General features: G+C 43.7%; 1 protein-coding gene across 1 annotated transcript in view; it reads right to left on the bottom strand.

The window, feature by feature from the left end:
* Window positions 1-394: 394 nt before the first annotated feature.
* WDFY2 (WD repeat and FYVE domain containing 2) overlaps window positions 395-11,158 on the bottom strand; it is a 45,153-nt gene continuing 34,389 nt past the window's right edge. Inside the window, exons 6-12 of the mRNA XM_080999249.1 lie at window positions 10,585-10,697; window positions 9,468-9,594; window positions 7,543-7,648; window positions 4,038-4,139; window positions 2,773-2,903; window positions 2,390-2,498; window positions 395-1,376 (exon numbers count right to left, since the gene is read on the bottom strand). Coding sequence (XP_080855375.1) covers window positions 1,347-1,376; window positions 2,390-2,498; window positions 2,773-2,903; window positions 4,038-4,139; window positions 7,543-7,648; window positions 9,468-9,594; window positions 10,585-10,697 — 718 coding nt within the window. The 3' untranslated portion in view covers window positions 395-1,346. The remainder of the gene's footprint in view (window positions 1,377-2,389; window positions 2,499-2,772; window positions 2,904-4,037; window positions 4,140-7,542; window positions 7,649-9,467; window positions 9,595-10,584; window positions 10,698-11,158) is intronic.

Here is an 11,158-nt window from a genome sequence, read left to right as displayed (position 1 = left end):
AGAATGAAGTTAACATATACCATGGATGCTTGGGTTACGAATGTGATCCGTGCAGAAAGCACGTTCGCAACCCGCAGTGCCATGTCTGCGCATGCACAGGTCGTAATTTGGTGCTTCTGTGTATGTGCACAGTGCGATTTAGCACTTCTGCGCAAACGCCGGAACCAGGAGGTAACCCGTTCCGCTACTTTCGGGTTCGGCGCGGTGCGCAACCTGAAATCACACAACCCAAAGCGTCTGTAACCCGAGGTATGACTGTATTTGCACACTGCTATCCAAAATCCCAGCAGAGAAAGTTGAATGGAAGTTTCCCTGTAGGAGGATCTTCCCAGTTTGGAAGAAAATTAAAACAAATAGCAGAGGTTTATAAAATAGATGAGTCTCCTAAACCAGATGCTATGAAAGGAAGTTTTTATTTCAGCAATTTACTTTTTGAAAAAGGCAGCAAAACAAAATATGAAATTAAACCACATTAATTTGGGGAGGGAGGCAACATTGAGAATTAGAAACAAATCACAGTTATCAGCAATTTTAAAAACACATCCTGCCAGACAGATGACAGGAATGGAATAGTTAGTTTCAAACCATGCCCAGTAACACTAGCATAATTCTCACCCTGCCTTCTAAAAAAAATGTTCAGGTATCACTGGTCCAGCTAAACAAGAATATTTCCACACTGACAAGGTATGGCAATTGCATAAAACTATTTTATGCAGCCCTCAGTTTGAACTGGTTTCTATGCTCATGGGTCAAGCCTGAAAAATAGATTAGCAACTTTAGAATCTGTTGCTAAACAAGCATTTCTCTTGGCTATGCAATGAAAAAGACTGGACGTTGTCTAACTTTTTCTCCCCCTCACAACCCACAGTACCATTTGCTAGAATGTCGTTGCAAAGACGACCTTTACTGTTAAGGTTCTTGCTCAATGACTCTGCTGGGAAAGATGGAAAGAGGAATCCTTTGCTTTTCTTTTAGCCCCTAAGAGCAGATTCAGCCTCTCCAACCTAATATTGCAGAATGCTACTCACATTTGCAAGAATTCCTCCACGCCAAACAGCACAAGTCGACAGAGAACATGAAACACAAACCGCACCGCACACAGACTCCCCAGACAAGTTCCAAACGGCTGAGCAGAGCCAGATTGTATAGTTGTTAAGTTTAAAAAAATATTTCTTGCATTTTGAGAACAAAGAAGTAGAGTGTTTGGTGCAAGTGTTCACCCTGGATCTAGTACGTCACTTGAAAAACCATCCGGAAGTTAACAGTCGCCACACAGCTTGCTTCATCTTCTGCAGTACATTAAGAATCCCTTCTTCAGTAATGCTGCTTTGTGTTTCACCGATGCATCAAGATACTACGGGTGTCATATCCCACAACTGTTAAAAAGATACAAATGTGGACAGTGAGAAGAGATTCAGGTGTGATTTACTGAATTATTTGTGGATATTTCTAATAAGTCGACAGCAGACAGGGTAGAACCCAATGAGGGACAGATAAACCCAAAGTAGGGTGGCATGGCCTCTTCACAAAAGTGATAGAAACTCAGATATATAAGCTAATTGCCAAATGCCACCTTAAACCTAGGCTGTAGTCACCACAACGGAATGTCTAGGCACCATTTCCCCCCGAAATGGAATTACTCATTTCATTTTTATACCATTTTATATTTTAAATAAAAATCTCACATTAAAACATCAAGTAAAGCAATCCAGAATAAAACAAACTCAAACTTCAAGGAAAATAAAAGATCTTTCTCTAAGTGACATTTTACTTTCCCCATATGTATTTAACTACTTAATTTAGGGACGTGGGTGGCGCTGTGGTCTAAACCACAGAGCATAGGGCTTGCCGATCAGAAGGTCGCCCCGCGACGGGGTGAGCTCCCGTTGCTCAGTCCCTGCTGCTGCCAACCTAGCAGTTCGAAAGCACGTCAAAGTTCAAGTAGATAAATAGGTACTGCTCTGGCAGGAAGGTGTTTCCGTGTGCTGCTCTGGTTTTGCCAGAAGCAGCTTAGTTGTCATGCTGGCCAAATGACCCAGAAAAACTGTCTGCGGACAAACATCGGCTCCCTCAGCCAATAAAGCAAGATGAGCGCCGCAACCCCAGGGTCGTCCGCGACTGGACTTAACGGTCAGGGGTCCCTTTGCTTTTACTTAATTTAAATAGCTGCCCCATAGCAGAAGTACTGTAAGAAGCCAGTGTGGTATAGTGGTTAGTGTTGTACTAGGAACCAGGAGATCAGGGTTGAAAAATCCCCACTCAGTCATGAAGCTCAGTGGGTGAGCTCTGACCTGTCACAGGGCCCTTGAAATTATAAATAGCAAAAAAAAGGTAACTCTGCCTTGTGATATAGGGGGCATACCTATAAATCCCACCAGGCAATACTTACCTTAATAACTTTGTCTGTCCCAGATGTCAGGAGCCACCCTCGTGTTGCATCAAAGTGTACATGGACGACATTGTGTTTGCTGTCATGGAAAGTGGCTGTGGGAGCACGCCTGAGGGAAAAGAAAACAATGAGTGAAACAGAAGCTCTGCTTTAGAAAGGGTGGTGAAATCTATTAGTAAGTTGATTTCTCATGTCTGTGTTGCTCTGAGGGAGCATCACTATGGACACATAATTCTTAAGGCTTGGAGAATAAAATTACCAACAATTAGTCTGTTGCAATATCAGTTTCCCACAGAAACTGGAATGTTTTGTCATGGATGGGTAGAAGGCAGGATAAGTAGACAACAAGGAAGGAGGGGAGAGGACCAGGGACTGCTACTTACTCCTCATCTGTTATCGATTCGTAACAACTATCACAGACTCTCACATCAAATTCGAACCCCATCAGTGGTATGGAAGAGCGCTTTGAACTGCACTTGCCACAGACTGCTTTCCCGCACTTCCGGCAATGATGCTGAAATTAAAAACACAGCGAAGCACCACTTGGACGAGATGAAAGAACAAGGCCAGACGTATTTGTTTACATGCTATAGCTTATCCTACAAAAGGGAGTTACAAGGGTATTTTGTAAGATTTGTCAATCCGGGTCAAGAATTAGCAACCTATTCTGGAGAGGAGGAAAAAGGTGAAACTGTTTATAGCTCCAACTCTTATCTAGACCAGCATTTCATAACATAAAGCCACTATTTCTGTAAGAGACATCGCTTGCCTTAAAAAAGAAAACTAATTTTTTTCTAGACTCTGAAATATCCCATCTCAACATAGGATCAAGTGCCCTTGAAAGCCAGACACAGCAAAATGAAAATCTGTGGCAAAACAGTTCCCAAAGCCTTCCAGATATGACAATTGCATTTGACTTACGACTGCAGCCTTCTCATTTATTTGAATGCTTCAACCCTAACAAACAACTCATTATTGGTGGTAATAATATATTGATAATAAGTTTACCTACGGGCTTGCATGCTAAGTAACATGAGCGGAAGGCAAATAAAACTTGTGTTTAAGTTCGAACAATGGATGATTTCACCTTTCCCCAGCAGCTCCCCACACAGCTGAGCAAAGCCCTTCAAAGCACAAGGTATTCTATGATCTCCCTGATACCCCCTTCTTGATGATATCCACATTTTATGTACAGGGAGCAGGGCCTACCCATGAGGCAAAGTGGGGCAACCAACTCAGGATCCACAGCGGCAGCAGATCCCAATGAAGATCTTAATCCACCAGGGAAGAGGGGCACCATTTTGTGGTTCACCTTAGGTGCCAATATATCTTGGGCTGACCCTAACATGGAGGAACTGAGAAATCCACCATAAACACCTGGGTTTGAAAATACTACATTATTTCAGTGGGAAAGGTCCTTATCTACACCAGTCCCATTTTAACTAATTTGTACAGATTCATTTCCATAGGCTTCTTTTTTGAAAACCTTGGATTTCACTCAAGCCTAGTGATACTCTCATCTTGGCTGTTTGGGCTATATAAGGATCCACATTAAGTGAATGAGTTCACTATTTAATGTAGACAGGACATTGATCAAGTGAAAACAGGAGTGTGCCTTCAATTATTTAAGCAGCAGCATACCACATACCTGCCTAAGGCCTATTTTCTTGCAATCCCACATTTGTTTGAAGTTCCAGAAGAACGGCTGATCACACTTTTGACAAGAGTCGCTATCCAGCCATTCAGGCGTCTAATGCAAGAATGAAGGGGAAAAGCATCAAGTCCAGCTGCAAGAGGATTCTATATACAGATCAAAACTGTAACAGGATTAGGGCCTCTTAACGACGTCCAAGCTAACACTCCACTCTGGGGCTTCTTCTACCGAGCAGCCAATAAATTTCCACATTAAAGTACTTCATGCAAGTTAGCAAATTTTATACATATTTTCTTATTTTGCAGAGTTTACCTGCACGGCCTGATAGGCAAGACGTTACAGGGCAAACATGGTTTCCCAACACTGTGATTACTAATGACAGGGGAGCACTAGTGGGCAGGAAAGGATATTTTAATGCTTTGCATTCCTTGTCCATTTCTCCATGAAACCTTCCCCCAGCATGCTCTGAGAACAGAACATAAGCTAACAAGAGAAAAACTGGCTTGGCGAAGGACTGGTAGCAGGGAAAGCATTAAGCATTTCCTTTCCAACCTGTAATTTCTCTTCTGTCAAATGACTTTTTACCCCACACATTACTCTTAACCAGCAAACATCTCTTTTGCCAGGATAATACATTTAATTATAAGCAACTCTCAAGAAGAGTCCCTGATCCTGAAAAGTGGTTTCCCATCAGAATGAGACACTCTCAGCTTCACAAAAGGCCACTTTTGATTAACTCAAACCTGGTTAAGAGCCAGAGTGCCAACAAAAAGAAACCCTTTGAAATCCTAAGCCCCATTCTCACTTTCAATTCATTTTCACATTGAATGCAAAGAGGGAGGACCACCTCATTAGCTGACCCAGTCCCTGCTGACTGCATGTTCAGCTGGCAATAAGAATGGGCTGCATGTGTACACGTGTAGCTATACAGGGTCTCACTTGTGTACACTGGAAAACCAGCGTATGTCAAAGTTCCCAGTCATGTATATATAGATGTTATGCCTATAGGACCCATTCTGCCCTTTTGCATGACCTGCTTGGGATCAGGGATGGGGCCCCTGACCACAGTACTGCTTCCTCCTCCATTTGGTCAGTCTACGCATTAAATGAGAGTATACAGAGACACTGGTTTCCTCCGTCTACTGCCTAAAAGGAAAACGCCTTAAATTTGGATACAAACTGGACCAGCTCCCCATGCCCTGGTTCAACACATCTTTGCAGAATAGCCGATCTTTTACATCAGAATCTTTGCTTGCTGACAGCCTGACCCATCTGTAAGCCCATTTCAAGTTGACTATCAGTCTTATAAAGTAGAAGGCTAAGAGAATCCCACTGTCAGGGGTGGGGAAAATTTCAAGCCTGGGGGCTGAATGTGGTATCCTGGCCACTCACTATCTGACCTTATATCTGAGGAATACTGCTCAGGCCATATCCCCTCTCTCCTGGCTGTATCCTTCAGCATATCTGCTCTGTGCCCTCCATAAGCGCTTTCCCCAGGATGGACTGTGTACTTTAACTGCGGAAATGTCTCCTGCTCACCTGGGTGGAAATTGAATACAGGGACTGTATACACAGGTAAGTACATATAGAGACAGAAACCTCTGACGTGGGGTTGGAAGGTAGCACACTGAACAGGTCTGTTGCTCCATCCACATTTACTTCTAGTCGCACCCATTTTTACTTCTGGCCCTCCAGAGGTTGCTCATAAGGGAACGCAGCCTTCAAGATGAAGGTTTTCCCCACCCCTGAGATATAGGGACACACGGGACAGAAAATCTACACTTGGGACACTGGATTCAAGCGCCATCTGTTCATTACCAAGTGCATCTCTATAATCGTGAGACACGGCTTTGAAAAATAGGCACAGATTTTTTTTTAATAAAAAAAATCCAAGTTCTATTCCAATAGACTGATTCCATACAGATCGAATTAAAATTTAACAGAAGTAGTCATCCCAGTCCAGTGACTGTGTATGTCTAGGATTATAGACCGTGACTTCAATGCCCTGCAAAGCATTGTCCTGTCCAACAGGAACTAGTTCAGCCATCCTTAATGGTGCAAGACTGGAATGACATGTACAACTCAGCAGGGAAGTTATTCAGGGCAAAACAGAAACTTGCCGTTTGTGTGAGGCAAAACAAAACCTTTGTTTTTCTAACTACTGCAGCAGAACTTTCCACAGGTTGGAAACTAGCCTGTAGCTGATAGTTAAGAGCCTTTTCCACCTGCTTTTTCAAAACAAGGAACGTGATCTATTGTTAGAAACCCAGTGGGGACTTAATATTCCCAGAAATGGATCTGCAGATCAAGCCAGCACCAGGTTAAGACTGTTTGGGGATTTTGATTCATCTTTGATCTGTTTTTTGAATATAAGAGGTTCTTTTTAGTTTTATTGCCTCTTGTTGTTAGTGTATGCCACCATGGATTGGGTCTAAGTGCAGGATACAAATTTTGGAAATAAATACACGGCTGACATTTTTTAGATGAAAGAACCATTTTCCAATTACTGGCTTTAGCCTTTGTTCAAAGTAAGCTTGTTTAACCTGGTTAAATGTTGCTTACAACTTGCCCCACCCCAGGTTCAAAACATAGCTGAGCAGAAAGGTAGTCTACAAATCTGTATCAGGCAATACTATAATAACAACAGAGAAATTCTTAAGAGTAACTGCATTTAATGTTTCGAGATTGGAAATTCATGTCTGTAATAGAAAAGGCATTCTACAAAGAAACTCACTCCTAGGAAGAAATATGTACAAATTCCTAGAACTGCCTATGTTTAAGACACTAACTGACCCACAAGGCCTTTTGTTCAAAATCAATTGAGTGCAGCAACAGAGGGATTTATAAAAGTTAGGCATGATCCTGAGATACAACTTTCTTCCTCTCATACTACTAAATTTTGGGATTACCCAACGAGCTGTTGGTAGAGCATGAGACTCTTAAACTCATGGTTGTGAGTTCAAGTCCCTTGTTGGGTGAAATTCCTGCATTGTAGGGGGCGGGACTAGATGACCCCATGGTCCCTTCCAACTCGAAAAATTCTGTGATTGGCAATAGATGCAAAGCAGGTAAGCACTTCTTCACTGAGCTGATAATTAACTTTTGAAATTCGATGCCCCAAGATGTGATGTGGGCTACCGGCTTGCATGAATTTATAAGGGGATTAGATACATTTAGGGAGGATGGGTGTATCTGCAGGTATTAGCCATAATCACTAAAATGAGCCCGCCATATTCAGAAGATGTCTACAAAAACATACATCCCTCCCTGCGCAATGTGTCACACCTACAACCCTTAAGTAGTGCCCATTTAATGCTGAAAATATTAGTGGATAAACAGATGTACTCAATAGAAAAAAGAGCTCTATGAACCCAAGTTGTGATCAAGTTCAAAGAGAGACGTTTGGGAAAACTGGCCTTCAGTGTACTCTTAAAAATATTCAATACTGAAAAAGCTGTCATTTCCCTGACCAGATAAAGGAGAAGAACTGAGTATGCACCTCCTGCCTCTCAACATCCATATTCCAGACGACTATTCCTCCATCTGCTCCACAAGAGATAAGCTGCCGTGTGTGATGGGCATAGAAGAGTGACTGAACTTTATCGCTGCAGTAAATATACAAAAAATAAAAGTTAGAAGACAATTGATGAGTAGGAAACAGCAATCTGAACATGCCAATTTCCCTCTGTGTCAAAGAAACACATTCATATGCTTGGAATGGGTTAGATTCTGCAGCGCAGAAAGCCCAGTTGTGCAGGAGAAACAAAAGCATGGCAAAAATTAAGCAAACAGAACAAACTATGGCACCATTTGCGAGGAGCAACAATTTCAGCTGCAAGCAATTGTACACCCAATCATAAGTTGTCTATTTCTGTACTCCCGCCCCCCGCCCCGGTGTGTTGTTCTGGAGGTCCTCCTGCCATCCAGAAGCAAACGTTTAAGGGCTGGGGTTCCAAGCTTGCATCTAATCCTACTCCCCTTATTTAAGAAATAAATTCCTTCAGTGAGACGCCTGACTTAGCCTTCAGGTGCATCAAATATGTACTTTGATACTGGCATCACATCCTGTGAGGAAGCTCAGAATGGTATCTATAAGGACTCTCATGTGGGGTTCTCAAAGGATTGTTGCGAAGATAAAACTGCATAAATCAGGCTGAGCTGCTAACTCAATCATCCAGCGAGTTTCAGCACTGATCTAAACCCCGCCCTCTATTCAGAGTTAAATGGAATGCACTGCAACCCATTGCACCTCAGGTTGGTTTAAAATTTGGAGGAGTGAGAATTCTGAAGGCTATCTGCACTTGGGTTCACGTGTCAGTTCTGGAAGCGTGAATTATACTAATAATAAATTAGATGGGTTCACATTGTAATTCAAAATTCTCACTCCAAATTTTTGCAATGCAGTAATCCACCCAAAAAAAGTACAAAATGGGTCATTATATAGGGAAAGTGCTTGCAAAACTGTGTACGTTAGACAAAATGTCATACAAAGTTAAGTTTTCCTGCAAACTTTTTAAGAATTGCAGAATGATGTGTAGATGATGTGAATTCCACAAGAAATGAGAAACTGAGATACCAAAACTGAGATTCACCCAACCCTACTCAACGTGTGTGTGAAGTTTGTTTTTGGGATAGCCAGGCTGCCTGTCAATCAGAACAAAATCAGCCACAGTGTGAGAAAGGCCAAGAGGATGCAAAGAGTAGCAGTAGTAGTTGCTAGGAGTGTTTTTAATTGGCTCTTTACTCCAGGGGGATGGGAAACCTGTAGCTCCAACTCCCATCAGCACCAGTGAGTATGCTCAACGCCCAGGGACAATAGGCGTTGTGATCCAACACCTTCTGGAGTGTCACAGATTAGCCATCCCTACTTTATACTTTGGAGGGACACGGGTGGCGCTGTGGGTTAAACCACAGTGCCTAGGACTTGCTGATCAGAAGGTCGGCGGTTCGAATCCCCGTGACGGGGTGAGCTCCCGTTACTCGGTCCCTGCTCCTGCCAACCTCGCAGTTCGAAAGCACGTCAAAGTGCAAGTAGATAAATAGGTACCGCTCCGGCGGGAAGATAAATGGCGTTTCCGTGCGCTGCTCTGGTTCGCCAGAAACGGCTTAGTCATGCTGGCCACATGACCTGGAAGCTGTACGCCAGCTCCCTTGGCCAATAAAGCGAGATGAGCGCCACAACCCCTGAGTCGGTCACGACTGGACCTAATGGTCAGGGGTCCCTTTACCTTTACTTTATACTTTACTTGCTAGAAACCAGTTTTTTTAGAGCGTGTGGGCTGATTTGAAGGTTCCTGAATTTTATTCTGAAAACTTCATTATATCCACAATTCTGAGTGAGAGATATCTGCCTGAATAAAAGCAGGCAGGTTCTGTGGGCGAGATATATCTGGAAGGGCAAAGCATTTGATCAGCGCATTGTACTTGTGTCCTTGCAGTTCGATGGCTGTTCCTTTTCTTCCTCCGATGTCCCACATAATAATGGAATGATCAGAACTGCCGGAGAACAAGACACGTTGCACAGGATCCCAACAGAGGGCAGTGATTCCACCTGGAAATATTAGGACAGGGAAGAGGGGAAGGGGGGGGGAAAGGGAGGATTTTTACTATTGAAATACAGGAGCTTATGTAAACTGCCAGATCATCATCAAGTAGTTAAGGATTTGTCTGCATTTGCTTTAAATCTTTTAAGAGCCTGGGAACTGGACTGGCAGCATTAACCCTACAGATGATAGACATGCACAGGCTTACACTAACCTGGGGTACTGATGAGGAATTCCTCCTTTTCCTGAACTTCACTTTTCTCACCCAATTATGACAAGCCTGAGCTTGCAGCATCGGTTAGAAGAATGCACTACTCTATCTCTACTGTCATCAAACTGGGGCAGCCTGCTTGTGTGCAGCCTCTCTTTGAGCAGACCTGCTCTTTATGTAGCACAACTATCAAACCAATGGATGCCTTTTGCATGCGAAAGCTGCTGTGCAATCCCTCGGTGACAGTACAGCTTTGTGAACTACCACTTGTGCTTTGCGAACTCTGAAACTTATTGAACTAACGTTTCGTTGGACCTCTCTGCATTTACAAAATGCTGCTCAAGCTGTAAGGCCCTGTAAACCTTCAATAAATTTCAAGCATCCGCAACAGCAAGAAAAAACGTACTGCAAAGATTGAAGCAACTCCCACAGCCTGGGGGGAACACACAAGGCACCACACCACGGGGGTGGCACTTATCGTGGGGCTTTGCCTGCAGTGTGCCTGAGCCATGCATCTCTCCTGGGAGTGACGCGGCGGCTCGGGCACCTGCAGGCTCTGAGCTGCCCGAAACGGCAGCATGGGTCTTGCACAGCTGAGGGGGAGGCAGCAGCGGACTCCATGGGTGGCTCGCCCTGGTGCAGGGCACACATGCCTCCTCAGGTGCCTGAGCAGCTAGCTACCCCGCTGCCCATAGCTAAGAGGCAGTTTCCTCACCACTTGCATGGTGTTCCCCATTAGTATTCATACATAGCAATCCCAAGGGACTAAACATGCACCGAGTCATACCTGTATGTCCCCTAAAAGTTGTGATCAGGTTGCTGTTTTCTTGCTCCAGTTTCAGGATGGTCACTTGCCCAGAATGATCACCGATAAAAACATGCCGGGTCTCCATATCAAATCTGGCGAGGAAGCTCTCAGGAATCTAACAAAGTTCCAACTCTTTAAAAGTGTGTGTGTTGCTTTTTGAATGACTTGGCACAGCAATCCCCAAAGGACTACGGTTGCACCTCAGGGCTGCTGGGCAAGAGGGAACATCTGTACAACTCATCTGGCAAGCACTTGAGCACAGCAACACACAGCACATGCTCACAACTCACAGTCTGGCTTCCATCGCTCAACCTCAACAAGATCATGGTCCCTGGAAAGGGATGCTTTTCATTATGTGTCTGTGCTTGCCAAAAAATACCTGGGCAATGGAAGCTTTAAGTCTCATGCATGAGGGGAAAGGACTACTATACTATGGATCTATTCATGTTTTTCAGTGACAGCAAATTCATTTTCTATGTGGCACCAAAAAATTTCTGCCTTGGTAATAACGTTTGTCTTTACAGAACACACTATCGGAGGCATTCATTCATTC

Source organism: Podarcis pityusensis (assembly GCF_964106645.2).
Source record: "Podarcis pityusensis genome assembly, chromosome: 3".
In the NCBI taxonomy this organism is placed as follows: domain Eukaryota; kingdom Metazoa; phylum Chordata; class Lepidosauria; order Squamata; family Lacertidae; genus Podarcis; species Podarcis pityusensis.
The sequence above is the reverse complement of the archived record's forward strand: the minus strand, read 5'-3'. Positions and strand labels throughout refer to the sequence as shown.